The sequence below is a fragment of the Zosterops lateralis genome, assembly GCF_965231275.1.
Source record: "Zosterops lateralis genome assembly, chromosome: 7".
Lineage (NCBI taxonomy): Eukaryota > Metazoa > Chordata > Aves > Passeriformes > Zosteropidae > Zosterops > Zosterops lateralis.
In genome coordinates this window covers 17,279,383-17,295,065 of record NC_139767.1, presented here as the reverse complement: position 1 = coordinate 17,295,065, position 15,683 = coordinate 17,279,383, and the positions used below count along the sequence as shown (strand labels likewise).

The following is a 15,683-nucleotide window of genomic DNA, read 5'->3' as shown; positions in this document are numbered from 1 at the left end:
CAGAAAAATAAGGAGAACAAAATCACGTACAAAATAAATGTTAAGCAAAAAATTCACAGAACTAGATTAATATTTTATAAAAAGCTCAAACTTTAAGCATCTGATAGAAAACGTTACTTTCTGCTCAACCTGTTTTATGTTTCCCTCTCTCTCGTGTGGCTTTGGAAGTCCAAATTTAGGTATCTTCCTCTGCATGCATTAGTTTACACTAAGGAGCATTTCAAAATGGCAACATACATAAGTGGTTACTCCCTTGAAACATGCGGTTTCCATTTTTGCTTTTTTAATCTATATACCTACCTGCTGCATACTCACTGAGACCATAACACATGCCCTGCTTCTGCCTGAGTTATTCAAATACTCCTCTCTTTGCCAATGCTCCAGTTTAGATTTTAACTGAATGGTCCAAATGCATCCATCTTATAGGCTACAAGATCCCTGTTTTCTTCCAATGTACATGAAGAACCATTCCATGAATTTGAACTTAAAGTGCTCCTGGATATCTTAGGTGAGAGAGTCTCCTAATTTTCTGGTGAATACTGTTTAAAAGATTAAAGCTCACACAATCTGTGTGTTACATGGAGTCAATGTACCGCTGTAACAGGTTGTTTGCACCCAGCTGTGAGACAAAGGTGTTCACACCACTGCGATGTGGAACTACAAAATGCACATTTTATACAGTAATTTTTAATCTAGTACTGGTAACAACATTCAGCCAATTGGTTTTTATTTCCTTGAGCAATCTTCTCTTTTCCAGTTTCCTATGGCCAAGGGGCCCTTCTCTAGGTCTCTCAACCATTGACGTTCTATTTGAAATAACCTCAATTTGATCACACAACTCCATTCTTTACCTTCAACGCAAAAAGTATCTTTTCTATTTCCATACTTCTGTACAGAAGATTGTTGTGTTACAATACACATGACGCAGGATAGCAATTTAGCTCCTTTATCCTTTGCTCCAAGACAGATCTACTTCTGCAAGTGTCATGCAAACAATTGATGCTGTGCAAGGAGAAACTACTGCCCAGTTTTTTAAGTGACAATATAAGGAACTTCTTTCACAGTGCTGTCTTGCAGAAAAAACCCACCAAACTTATGATTCTTTTAGTGTTGGGAAATGCTGGCTTCTAAACAAGAACTTTGCAATGATACTTATTTCATTTACAGAAATATACACTTCCTGAATCACAAGCTGAGTTTCCTTAAACAACTCTGAACATTCATTGCTGTGACCTCTTCTCCCAATGGCTGGTGCAGAAAGTCATAACAAACATAACATGTACTTTTCTTCCAAAAATATAGAGGAGAAATTATTTTTACATGGTACAAAAGTTATTCTCATTTTATTTATGGAGTAGAATTAAACAAAAATGAACATCCGTGGCCATTGTCACGCAGTGTGAGCCTCAGTGATAATGCAAGAAGATAGGTTGAGGTGTGAGGGTTTATAATACAATACCAACAAAACAAACCCAGCAAATTTTATATGCAAGCAGTGAATCAAATTTAGTTCTGCAACCTATGCAATCACACTGAAGTCAGCTGGGCTGTGCAAATAGAAGTGTGAGACACTGGTTTGGGACAGGTCTAAATTTTGAGAGCAATACCAGCAACTGGTTGTGAAGCCAATCAGTGCCCACATACACCTCACCTACACACTGATCTAGTGGCCTCTCCACATACTGAGCTCCACCTGGAGTCAGCAGACTGAGCACACAACAACAGCAGGGCTTGGCTCAAACACTGTAAAATGCTACTGTCGGCACTATTTGGTTAGGACCTGGAAGAGCAAAGTCTATTAATTCTTCTATTGAGGCACAGAAAAGTTGACTAAAAAGACATAAGGCACCATTGATTCAACCTGTTTTGTATTATTCTTTTTAAACACTTCATAGTGAAATAAATACTTTAATACTGATCATATTGTAAATAGCTACTGCTACATGAAGCAATATATTGAATGATAAAATGCTGCATTGTTCTGGAATATATCTAGAGACTTTTACACCAAAACAAATAAATGGAAATGCTGTTGTTACGTGAACAAAAATGCCCCTTTCTGCAGTATTAAGCCATTTTACATGTATGCCAAACATCTATTCTGAAGAGGTTTATAGAATAAAAAAGAATTGCAAAAACCTAAGCAGTTCAGGATTCTTGGTTTGTTAACTGGGGGCCTTTTACATGGCACATTTTAAACTGAAACTGAAGCTGGTTTTCAAAGTCTTCGGTAGTGGTCCAGATTTCTAGTCAGAAAACCTTCCTAAAGCAATCAAATACAACATACTTTGAATGATACAGAGAATTGACAGAACACTGGGCAGCATCTTCATTGACTTACCAAAGTAAAAAAATTCATGTTGGAAGCAAGTAAGTTATAAAAAAGATATGATTTCTGAAGGGTTGGATTTTGTTGTTTTGGTTTTTTTTTTTTGGCTGCATAGCTATTTGGATATTTATTTGGATATTAATAAGGATTTGGCAGGCCAAGATACTGAAAATATTGTATTCTTAATTCAAAATATTGTTCCTTAGAAAGGTATTAAGTGCTTCAGTTTAAAAATATGAATACAATAATTTATCCCTTAAGTTATTATCCTAAAAATCTTATTTGGACTTCTATTCACAAAATAATATCCTAAAGAAACAGGCACTTTCAGTGACATCCATAAAATACATATACAAATTCAGCATTGTGCCAGGTTTGATCCCAAGGTGCACCTCTCACATGGAGGTCCCACCCGTATCTGTTTAAGAAACTCTTACAGCCACGATCCTGCAACTGGGTGTAGGTACATCCCTGCGCCTGCGCATTTAATTGCAGGTTCAAGACTATAAACAGTAACTTAAGATAGGTCATTAGATACAAAAATGTAAAAAACAGGTACATAATCAAATGCTATCACAGCTAACAAGATTTTGTAAACAAACACTGAAAAGACCAAATTAAATTTGGTCTGGCCAAATCCAACTCATCACCTTCAATGTCCAGGCTGCCAGGCAGAAAGTGGATCTGCCCGTCCCCGCTGACAGACAGAGCAAAAAGCCCTGTGATGCACATTCCAGCAGGGTCCAGACTCCCTTTGGCAAAATTCCCTAGATTTTCAAGGACTGACCTCATTTTAGCCACAGAGTGTACTTAGGATCATGTCTCCCATGCTAGAGAAACATTTTCTTAACCTACATTTCTAAACCTAGTTTCTATGTTTTATTTTGGGTTTTTTTGAGCAACACCCTGTGAAGCACAGCTGCTGACACAGGCTTGGTAGCGATCCCAAGGAACACACTGAAGAAACATACTGCTGATCAGACTGAGGGGACATTTTTCAGAGCTAAACTTCAGAGGTCCAATTACCAAAGACCTATCATTCACCAATATTTCAAATCCAAAATTATCATCTTCCTCTAATTTCCAAAGGCATTTTATACACACTTAGATCCACTTGTAAAATTCACTCATACAATGAGCTCTTTTCTCATATACAAAATTTAAAAGCCATTAAACATATTAACCACTTGCCCCAATGTTAGAATACTCTTTCTTCTATCAGTGTAAGCCTTGCAGCTCTCTGTAGAGACTCCTTTCAGCAAAGTTTTAAAGAACAGGCTTCATGGCCACCTCAGAAGACCAAATCTTTCCATTTCTCTTGAACCAGTGCAGACAGCAAATTTTAGATGGTCCCATTTGAATGCACAAACGCTGGACCCCCCTCACCACATCAAAGGGCTTTCACTGAGGAACGCTTTTGACCTTGGCTGCTCTACCATAATGGAAGTCAAACACAAGCTCTCTGAGACTCGTGACCCAAGTGCCAAGAAGCTTTTTAAGTCAAACCCCATCATTTAGTTGTACCAAAGAAACAACTGGAAAGCAGTCTGTGGAGCACTGGCATTAGTGATGCTTTACAGGAGGAGCCTGCAACTACAACAACTGCTGCGTTTGCACTCAGACTGCTTTCTGAGGACTCTTCACATGCAGTATCAGGCAGAGGGCATTACAGGAATCCAGGGCACGGATGACATGATCTGGGTTGGCCCACATAAGAGTAGGAGAGAATTAGGTCACAGAACACATAACACTTTAAAAAACATAGGAAAGAGGGTTAAAAAAATATATATATTTTTATGCTGATGAATTCTTCACTTGTACTTTTCTTTGGAAGATTCTCTGCAGATAAAAACAAGGCCAGAGACACTCCATCATCGAGGCAGGATGTGCTGTGAATTGTTTAAGATTTGCTTGACTAAGCTGAAGTGACAAAGTTAAAGATGAACTCTTTGTCACCATGTAGTAGGTCTATGGCTTGCAGAAGCAGATAGGCTGAGTTAGGCATGCAAAGAAGGATCCAGGGGACTCTTGGCTACACTTTTTACCCAGCAACTGTTTTTTTAAACATCAAATACTTTATCATTAAAATAATATAGCTACTGTACCCAAAAGGAACGGAAGAGCTTTGTTCAAGCTCTATCAAATTCAAAGCCAGACCTCCCATGGTGCTCTCCAGGGGATGGGGTTGGACACGGTAAGCATGATGCACGTATGTTCTGTAGGGTCCACAAAATGCCTGCAGTTTAAGCGAATAAAATTCATAGCTTTGAGCAACTATAGTCCATAAGCCACATCTATTACTTCTGTAATAGACTGAAGTTTGGTCCAGCTGACAAGCAAAAGTAGAAATCAATCAAGATAGACAACTTTCCAGTCATGTGGACAGGAGAGCTGACTCGAAGGAAACTTGAGAACAGACGTCACCCAAAGATGGGCAAGAACCCATTTCACCTTGGTATAGGCGGGAGCGGGGGAGCACCTCTTTCTTTTCGCACAGACCCACCTGAAAGAGAAAGAAGAGGTTTTTGTGTTACTCTTCCTGGAATGCTCCTTCTTTTGAAGGGGGAGTTTACATCCAAGCAATTAATTCAGTAACTGGTGAACATCTACTAATTTTCATGCCTGGCCATTAAAAAAAAAAGAAAAGACAACTTTGTAGAGTTTCTGGTTAGTTTATTAAACAACATCAGAACTTCAAACACTGTAGAATAACGTTTTTAACTAATGCTATCCCTAATGCCTGGAAAGGACATGTATTTTGGTCCATTGTCCCCTTCCCAGAGCAGACCGATAGCTCTTGTTAGCCTTACTAATTTATGTGAACACACAACTTCTCAGTGCTACTTGCAATACATACAAATCTCAACAGAAAGTGGCAAGCTCTAAACATAGTAAAATTTCCAAGCTCTTAACATTTTTCCCTATATGAAGATTTTCATAGCAAACTCATAAAAGGAAACACAAAAATATGCATATGTTACTTTGCTTTCCTTTGTGGAAATACAAATGGGATGAAAGCTAACATGGCAAAGTAAACAGTCAGAGACTAACAGGAATCTCTGTTTCAAACCAAAACTTCATCATCTGGAAACAGGAGAGAAACACCTGAGTACACATATGATTACAAGATAACTATGAGCCACCAGTGTCACTGGTTGTGAAAGAAGTAATTGATCCTTGGGTGTATCAGGCAAAATGCCATTAAAGAAGATAGGAAACATTCACGCTGCTGTAGAAGACACGTTTGAAACCTTAGCTGGAACAGCATGTAACACTGATCGGAAAAGACAAAAAACAAACAGAAATGTATACTTAAGCAGCTCTGATGATCAGAGAACATGGCTTGGAAGCAGAGTGTAGTACATCCGGATTCAATCAGCCCAGCAAAACAAAAACTGAGAGAAGGATACGACTCTTGTCTTAAAAAACATGAGGAGTTAAACACACAAGAAGAGAGGAAAACTAAACTCAAGGATGATGCTGGCACAAAAATAAATGAGTTGTGCATGAATTTAGATGGGAAACGAGGAGAAAATCCTGAGGGGTTTTGTGGTTCTGGCTGCCTAGAGCAGAAGGGATGACTATAATGGCAGAGCTGGTCACTTAGAGTACATGTTTCAAATTAAAAAACAAACAATTTCCCACTCAAAGTTTTTGAGGGCTTGTACCTGTGAACCTGCATTTAGCTTTTCCTCTGTGGTGAGGAAGGATGACCAGACTGTTAGTCTGAGAAGTCTGGAAACCTCAGCATCCAGACTCTTCCCCATGCACATTGGTTTTAGGACAATACACTGAAATTCTAACTTACCTCTACTGTCATTTCTTGCTAGTTTACTGGGATAACTTCTGTTCATGGGTACATATGGCTCTGGAGGTGGCAAATCAGATATTGGATGAAAAGAAAATCTGCTTTCCCATTCATCTGAAAAAAATCCCATGCAATTTACTCATTAGTTTTCTGACATAGCTTAGGAAAGTAAATTGACATTGACATCACGTTTAATGCATGTTTTATATTGCAAAATGCTTACACAGCTGAGTATTGAACCAGCATTCCCTTAGAAAGTCAGGGAATATGATGCTTTAGGCTAATTTGAGAGTGAAATTTTTTATCAACTTTAACTGATCATTTTGCCAATTTAATGCAAAATCACAGATCGAGAACACACAGACACACACACATATACATACATATATGTGCTACCACAACTGCCTAGTTTCTCTTTCTTCAGAACAGTATTTTGCTCCTGGTATAGAATTTACCAATACTCACGCGTCATTGATAAACAGAGCTCAAAAGCATAATTTAAAGCATACTCCTATAAGCACAGTTTTTTCTCTCTTAATATTTATACTGGAGGAAGAAAAATAATCATTATGCTAAAATTAATGACAGAGAATTCTGTATATAACTAGTGTCAAAATGGAAAAATACATCACTTGAAGCTATATCTCTTTAGACTACAGAGGCCCTTTTGCTGTACTTACTGGGTCTATAGAATTCTAAATAAAGCAAGCTGACTAGTTTCTTCATTGAAATAATAGGAAATGTTCCAAGAGCTCTGAACCTGATTTTGAAAGCCTAAGGAAGAAAGTGTGGGATAATTTAAATTTTGTCATTTCTTCACTTGCTTGCTTCAGGACTTTGCAACCATAACTTTCTTGAGATATTGCTGTATTTTACTGCATAATGTAATGAACAGCTAAGAAAATTCTATCTGGCACTTGTACATGTGGTTATTTGCTGGATCCAGTTTTTCTATGTTTACTCCCAATGGCTGCAATCAGAAACCAGTATGTAGAGGAGCTGCATGTTCTGACCCCTGCAAATGACTTGTGTAGAAAGAAAGAAATATGCCTGTGATCCTTCTGTCTTACCTGATGTGTGAAGATGTTTCAAAAGCATGAGTTATAGTTTCATTTTCTGTTTGCTTTTTTCTAACCTTATAAATGTCAGGAAAACCAATTCTGGCCTCCCGTAATTAGCTGAAGGCTTTATCTGTTCTACACAAATAGAAAACAATTAAAAGAAAAGCATGACGAATCCTTAAAACACAGCAATCTTGGACCTCATCTTTTTAATAAACACTAACAGAAATAGATACTTGACATTTTCAGCAATGTTCTGACAATCTCTTCCCTCATCTGTTTTTCAGCTTTTGAGTCATCTAACTTATTCTGACTTTCAAAGTGTCAGTGTAGCTGTGGTTTGAATTCGTATTAGAATTGAAACAATTCCCTTCCTTTCTTCAGAATATTTTTCAAAGGGTTATTTTGGAGACTGAATTGATGACTTTGCAATTCTGCTCTATGTATGGAGCTAGCATACAAGTAGTAGTTCTTACTTGCCAGGGTTAATTGAGACTCAAGTGACATCTCTGTTGGTCAGAAATCAAAGGTTAGCGCTAGAAACAAAGTCTCTATCCCAAACCTTTTCTGAGGTATCAGGGCTAAAAGCCACTACACCTTCTCTATGGAGAGCAAACAGCAGGGAGAATGGCTCACCATCACCTGGATCCTGGAAGCCGTTTCTGACAGCTGCTGAAGGTGGTGGCGGTGGCGGCGGCGCTGCCGAGCCCGGCCGGTCGGGGGGAAGTGGAGGTCGTGGTCCACCTCCTCTCTGGCTGTCCAGCCCTGCCCGGGAAGGCAGCTGGGGAGTACTGGGCAAAGCCCTTGAAGTGCTTCCATTCCTGCTTATGGGAGGAGGTGGCGGGAGTGGGCCTAGAGCAAGGCAAGAAGCAAGCATACAAATGCTGTTAACACCAGGGGTTACTCTGCCAGTGGAAAGCCATTGCTGGCTTTCCCAAGGCCTCCTGCTAACAAAAAAGGTTGGTTTAGGACCCTTGGCCCCAACGGGTAATGGCCCTCAGCACTTCCCTGCTCTCCAGGGCTCTCTAGGGATTTGGTGCTGATTTGGAGAGTACAGCTCAGAGGAGCTGCATGTATCTAAACATAAATACACTGCAGTGTCCAGGTTCCCATTCTGCTCAGCTACAGAAGCTTCTGTAGAGGTCCTGGTCCTTAAAGCTACTTTAAGCCACTTTAAATTAACAGTGGTCACAGCTGGAATTCAGGGTGCTGTGGAGGTCCAAACCATAACACATTTCCTTTCTATGTACCATTGCAAGGCAAGAGGACGTGTAGCAGAAGACACCTGCTACCTTCAGACACTCGTTGTCCATAGGGGGGGTCCCCTCTGGGTCTGTGGTCACGCACAGGGGAGCTCTGCCCAGGAGTGGCTGTGTTAAGCAGCAGCTCATCAGCTCACTCATTCATAAACAAATGAGCTGCATGACAGGTTTTTTAGTAGTTGGAGCATATCCATCTCCCTGTAAACTGGAAACAGACCTCCCACAGACTGGCATTTCCAGTGTTTGTGTATCTGTAACTGGCACGGACGTGACAGGTCAAATATGAAGGCACAGCCTACGTAATATAGAGCGAGGGCTGTCCTTAGGGCAGGGGAAGGGTGCTTTTACAAGAAAAGCATATAAAGAGAGAAAAGCTGCTTCTGCTAGGGAGAGAAGTGACCATGGTTAGGACACAAGAAGGTGAAGCAAAGGGTGTGGAGAGTTACGCACGTTCAAAAGTCTCACTACTTCTGTTTGGCGTAGTTGGGCAACTGACAATTATGTTAATTTTCAATAAATGTTTCCCTGTCTTGATGAAATCTATCTACAGACATGTAGATAGAAAAGAGAAAAAGAGAAAAAGAGAAAATACAGACATGTAGATAGAAAAGAGAAAAAGAGACTTTGAAAAAGAGAGCAGTAGATATTGTGTCTCCAGCAAGCATTGAAATGTTTCAAGAAACACGGTGTACTTTGTGTATTTTTGCTCTCGTTCTTGTTTTACAAATTACTAAAGTTTGCCTTCAGGGAATGGTTTCAAAGAATGAGAAGTATTCAGCAACTTTCAGGATAGTTCTGCTCATCCTCTCTAAACGTAGCTGAACTCCATTGTCTATACTGAACTGCTGCAGAATAGATGTATTTATGTTTAGAATGTATTGCTACAACTTCCTTCTACTTACTGAGCCAGACTTAAGCCAGAAGAAAGTTAGTGCAGGTTTACTAAAACCAGTTGACCCTTTTCTGCCTCAGCAAAGGGTCAACTAGGCAGAAGCCAAGGCCATCACAGAACAAACTCTTGGAAGTAAGTGACTGAATAATTACAGACACTCTCTGTAGCTTTGATCCATCCCCCCCCCTTAGTTGTAATGAGATTTCTCTGATTTATTTACTGCAGGCTACACTAGCTTTGTGTCATCTTCTGGGCTGGCAACCAGCTCCACAAGGCACAGTTTCAGGGCCACTATTTTCTGTAGCTGCACAGCTGCTGTAGGTGTTGGAGATCCAGGCTGGTTCAAGGAGCTGAAAAGCAACATAGCTGTCTGTGGGAGCTCCCATGACATTAATTTCTATTGTCTAGGACTGGGCAGGCTAAAGATGATTTCTGAGTTTATTCAAAGGATGAAATGAAAAGCAACTCTATGAAGTTTCCTAGCAGTATCTCCTGTGCAATGCTTTTCTCCACCTGATGTTACAGGGCTCAATTGTGCCTAAATTCTCTCATCTCCAAAGGGACAACTGTCAGGTATCAGAGACCTGAGTTATGATGTGCAATTCTTAAAAGTTATGAACAATAGTTGTCACAGAGGACAAAGTACATTATGAAATTGCTCAAAGGAGACAATTCTGATTTTAGTCTAATTTGATATCTACATATGGGGTAAGTAACAACACTTAGTCACGCTGTAACAAGTGCTATTACATTTAACAACTGTTGGCCAGGTCTTTTATTAAAGCTATTTGTATTTGACTGTGTGTGTGTCTCTGAACACGTAGAAGGTCAGGTTCCACAAACCTCCACTGGTGAGAACACAACCATTAACTCACGCTGGTTGACTCAGGAAGTCAGATGCTGTCACTTTACCAGAAGCTTCTTTGCATCAAAGAACACGATGGGGAAATCCGTTTGCAAACCCTTTTCAATTACAGTGACTATAATGAAAGTTACCAAGATCGGTAAAAGTACAGGTGAGCACACTGGTGATGTACTTTGACTTTCCTTAAGCCACCGTGATGCCCATAAACCCTCGCTTTCAACTGCAGAATGCCTAGTGCCTGACGGGGATGTCATCCTGGGATGTGTTTGTTGTGAACGTGAAGCTGGCCAAAGCGCCCTCGGCCGGGGGCCCTGTCCCGGCCAAAGCAGCAGCAGCCGCCCCCCACGCCCCCATCCCCGCTCCGTACCTGAGCGGCCGGGCGGCTCTCTGACGGGCGGCGGCGGCCTCTCTCCGGGCGGCGGGGGCAGCGGTCCGGAGCGGGCCCCGCCGGGCGCCGGGCACGACCCCAGCGAGATGTTCCTCTGCGGCAGCCGCGGCATCTCGTCGCCGCCGGCGGGGGCGGGCGGGACCGGGGGCGGGCCGGGCCTGCCGGGGGGCAGCGGGGGCGCGGGGGCGCCGAGGGCGGGCCGGGGGGCGGCGGGCACGGGCGGTTTGCTGTTCTGCGGCGGCGGCGGCGGCAGAGACGCCTCCCGGGCGGCGGGCGGCCTGTGCCCGGCGGGGGGCGGCGGCGGGGGCGGCGGCGGCTTGTCCTCGGCCGGCCGGCCCGGGGTGGGCGGCAGCGGCGGCCGGCCCGAGAAGGGGAGCGCCCCGCCGGGGCCCGGCTGCCGGAAGGGCACGGCCGACCCCGCGCCCCGGCTGCCCGGGAAGGGCGGGGGCGTGGGCCCCAGGCTGGGCTGCCGGCTCAGCCCCGGCACCGGCGGCGACCCCCGGGTGTGCGGGCCGGAGGCCACGGGCCGGGGCGTGCTGGGCACCGGCGGCGGCGCCGCCTCGGGCTTCGAGCCGGCGTCGGGCCTGGGCGGCGGCACGCGGCTCCTCTGCGGGTCCGGGGCGGCGGAACGCGGCCCCGAGGGCGGCCCCGGGAAGCGCGGCGGGCCGCTCGCCGGCGAGAAGGGCTTGGCGGCGGCGGAGCGGCCTCCGGGCGGCAGCACGGGCGGGCGGCCTCCCCCGGCGTCTGCGGACACAGGAGAGGGAGCGAGCATCAGCACCGGCGCACCGGAGCTGCGGTCCCGAAGTCCCCAGGCTCTGCGGGTGGCCAGGGCGCAGCCCGGCACGGAGCGCCCCTGCCCTGAGCCCCAGCCCCGGTACCCTCGGGAAGCCCCTCCAGAGTACCAGGTGACATCCTGATACCGCTTATGAGGCACGAGTTAAGTGGCCACCAAGTGATGCAGCCACCATACAGCAAGCAATAAACAGGTAGGGAAGAACTGGTAAAGAACAACTACTGAATACTATTAACCTGAGAGCAAAAAAATCTTTTCAATTACATTTAACAACAAAAGTTCAGCAAAAGGCTCTTTTCAGCCCTTTCTAGTAGGTGTGAACTAAGGATATAGTTGTGCACATCAGGAAGAAGGCAGCCAGCCCTGCACTTCACAAGTACTGTTCTGCAATGCCAGGAACTTTTGTATTAATACAAGTTCCCAAAAATAGACTGTGACACAATAGAAAATACCAGCTCTGAGAGACTGTTTTGTACATATTTGCTGAAAAATTATGTTAGGCTATAAAACAGGTAATATTTGTAACACTCTACAACCCCCATTGCCTAGTCCTTCTTCAGCAAGTATGGAATCCTGTATCCTTAAACTTAAAAAATTCAGTGGCCCCAGATGTCCTTCATTTAAAGGGGCATGAGGCTCGGGGCAGCTGTTAGGTCAGCCAGAAGCACACTCCAGAGAAGCCTCCATCTGCAGTGTGTGTACCAGCCAGCTGGGATGCCTCGAGCACTCCCTAAGCAGCAAATCATGCTGTTGTGGAGCTGACACAAGTCAGCTTTTCCATCTGGAAAGTAGATCCTTTTTCCTGGTGCACAAGAAGGAATGAGCCTGGATCCTCCTCTGTTCCCCTCTGGTCCTGCACACCTAACAGCTAAGGCAGGACATTATCTGCCTGACTGTACTTTGCAGGTAGCCATTCAACACTACCAAGATCTTTAGTTTTCATCAGTAACGAGGAGGATGGGTGGAAAGGGAGTCTGGCTTCTCCCTCATAAAACCTAACAGTAAGAATAAAACAAGATTCAAACTGAAAATTACATTCCCAAAGAGCCTATGATATTTGATGGCTTTCTCAATCTCAGCAGGTATTTTATTGCAGTGCTATGAAGGTTTTAAGCATTTTTTCACACTGGAAATTCAAGGTCTTTCTTACCAGCATCTCGACTTGCAGTACATCTGAGCTTTGGCATTCCTGCTTGAAAAAGGCCTCCAAGGCCAGGTGGTCCACCGCCACCGAAGCTGCCACCACTGCCACCACCAAAACCCCCACTGCTGCCACTGCCACCTCCTCCAAAGCCACCACCGCCACCTCCACCAGATCCTTTGGGTTCTGTTGGGAAAAAAGATCCCTCATATTAGTGAAGCAAGACTGATCCTGCAAAGTCATCTCTTTCATTAGAGTAATACTTGTAGCTGGGGAAAAATGGATGAACTTTCAAAACACACAAGGTTTGGATCATCACAGCTACCACCATCACCACCACCACTGTGGAGGAGCTGGTGCAGTAACCATAATAACCATAGCCTCTGTGTTTTATTAAGGCATCACTTTAGTCTACTCTATACTGGAGAGCAGAGCAAATTGCTGCAGAGGATTTGGAACTGAGCATGGATGGAACCTCTGAGAATATAATGCAGTCTTCGTTAGCACCTTAGTTGCTTCTTCCTGTTTCTTTGTACTTTTGCTCTCTCATCCTTCTCTTCCACTTGTTCTTAAGCAGAGTCAGGGCAATCTCACAGGAAAAAGGGAAGGAAGGAGGACAGCAGAAGGTCCATCCCCTTGAAGGTGTCTCTGGGGATCACTGTTTGGAATGCACAGGATTCTCTCATTATTGATGATATTCCAACATATCTATTTATCTTAAAAAAGCCTAGTAGGAAAGGAGATGCCATTTCTGTAGGTTCAGAAGTGCAGTGACAGGATCATTGGCTGTGAATGCTTCCAATAAGCAGGAATTATTTTATCAGCCCTCCTTTTCTCTGTCATTTCTCTGTAATGTCAATACTTCTGCTGTGATAACTGAGTTGCCAAAAGTAAAATGAAAGTGTTTCCACAACTACAATAAAGAGAAGAGCCTTATTCAGAGCATCACTGCAAAATCAGCAGGTGCACAGGTTGGGATATGTGTGGAGATCAGCTCTCACATGCTGGGCCACATAGGCTAAGAGCAATTGCCTAATTTCTTGGAATCTTAATTTCCACAACTTTGGGTGGGTAAAAATTACACTGACTTCAACATAATTAAAATCTGTGGAGGAAAAGCTCTTCTAAAAATTTCCCCAAGAAAAAAGGAAGAGTGTATCCATGGGGGAATGTTTCACATTATCCTTCTCTTTCTTAAGCATGTCAGCTCAGTTCAGCTCTGACTCAGATAGGGTGTGAACCTCTGGAGAAATGCTGCTACCGTGGTTTAGTCTTTCATCATGATTTGTTAATTCATGTAAATAAGATAATAGGCTGCATAATTTTTATCTTACTGTTTATCCCCTCCTTTAATCCCCTCCTGCTCATTACTATAGCTAGAACGTGTAACTTCGCATTCACGGATAATCTTTAAAAACTGTAGCTGGCTGATTGCAGGACTGTATCTAATTTTTTGTTTATTATTATTTTTATTTGGTCACACTCCTCTGGGCATTTCCTTCTTTCGCCATCATGTTCCTAATACAGTCCAGCCTTTAATTGCATGGCCAAACCTAGACTGAGGAGTATCACATTTGCTAATCAGTCTGTAGAAGTGTCCTTTCTCCTTAGGTAATGAATGCTATTCCTCTGTCAGCACAGGCTGTGTTCCCCACTCTTCTCCTGCTTCTGTTCTGCCTTCCCAATACTTTTGCTACATGGGCTTCTCCAGCCTCCTCTTAGCACCAAGATACCTAGATATGCTGTGAGGCACAGCAGCAGCACAGCTGAATAGAGACCTTATTTCCATTCAGGTAAGTAGAGTTACTGCCTTGTGCAGTACTGCTGGGCTGGCTGAGCAGCAAGGCTCAGCCAAAAAGGTAACACCCCTGAGTCACTCCAGGAGTGGCAAAACTGCATGCAGCAGTGACACACAGATAGAGCTGTCACTTCTGGCTCTGGTTTTGCTCTAAGTGGTACTGGAGCCAACGGTGTCATGCCAGGCATGCATTTATTCTTATATTGTTTATGCAAAAGTAGAGTCTGAAATTCCACTTTATTCTCTGTTCTCTCCTCAGTCCTTACAGGGTTTTGTTTGCCTGATCTGCTGAAGGGCCTCAGCAGAACTCCTGATAGGGCTTGCATAGTTTTCTGATATAAGCAAACAGGAAGATAAACCACTTTATAAGAATTAGCAAACAAATTAGCATTCACATTTCATAAGCAGTACTTGATTTCTCAGCTGACTGTTCATTCATGATGAATAGAATTTATTTTTATGCATGCCAATTTCTGACATTTTTTTATCTACTCTCATGGCAATTCATCTGATGATATATAAAATAATTTTCTGCTTTCAGATCTGTAGAACCATTCATGCCTACAGAAATTCCAACATACAGAATCATACTTACTGTCTAGAATTGGAGCACTTCTGTCATTAGTAACAGTCTTCTTGAGCTTTTTTCCTTTGGTAATATCAGATAATAGAGCATTTCGCCCTGCTTGTTCTGACCTGCTTAGGGATGGCTTTTCAGTATTTGCCTGCAAAACAAAAATTAAAAATGAGGAGGCAAAATAACCCCCAACTTCTGCATACAAAGTTCTGCTCAAATACAGTAGTTACCTGAGACTTCAGTGTCTGTTTTAACAGTATTGGAGTGGGTGGGTAGCATGCCATGTCTAGTTTTGTGAATGATATCACAGGTAGCTGGCCTTGTCAAAGTCCCCAACACTACTGCTATTCCTACCCACATTATTCATTAGAAACAGAACAATTCTATGTGAATTCACCTTTTTTGAACTCATGACTTAAAATGTCTGATTTTTTAAAGCCAAGGCACATCTGTGGCAAATTGCCATTTTGGAGACTAAACAAGAACAGACTACACACGTAACTCAATTATAAAAGAAGGTGGACATTCTTGAAAGTTGTAGTGAAATAGTGAAATTTTTAGATAAATCAGAGCAAAGATGGACCTTTGTCTACTATTTTAGCTTAGATAGAAATACTTAAAAATGGCAATTGCCACTTCAATAATATTGACCTCTTCATTTAGACCAAATAAAACCTTTGGATACAGAAGGTTTGTCTCAAGAGTCCTCTCTTTTCACTTTATGTTTTGGTGACATGGTTTTTCAAGAAAGAACAAAAAAACTTCAAAC

General features: G+C 43.0%; 1 protein-coding gene across 4 annotated transcripts in view; it reads right to left on the bottom strand.

The window, feature by feature from the left end:
- Nucleotides 1-15,683, bottom strand: part of WIPF1 (WAS/WASL interacting protein family member 1) — a 53,071-nt gene continuing 37,388 nt past the window's right edge. For all 4 annotated transcript variants that reach the window (XM_083865109.1, XM_083865111.1, XM_083865110.1 and 1 more), the window contains 6 exons: nucleotides 14,933-15,062; nucleotides 12,549-12,725; nucleotides 10,585-11,349; nucleotides 7,835-8,050; nucleotides 6,138-6,251; nucleotides 1-4,832 (listed from right to left, as the gene is read on the bottom strand). In XM_083865109.1, coding sequence (XP_083721235.1) covers nucleotides 4,777-4,832; nucleotides 6,138-6,251; nucleotides 7,835-8,050; nucleotides 10,585-11,349; nucleotides 12,549-12,725; nucleotides 14,933-15,062 — 1,458 coding nt within the window. In that variant the 3' untranslated portion in view covers nucleotides 1-4,776. The remainder of the gene's footprint in view (nucleotides 4,833-6,137; nucleotides 6,252-7,834; nucleotides 8,051-10,584; nucleotides 11,350-12,548; nucleotides 12,726-14,932; nucleotides 15,063-15,683) is intronic.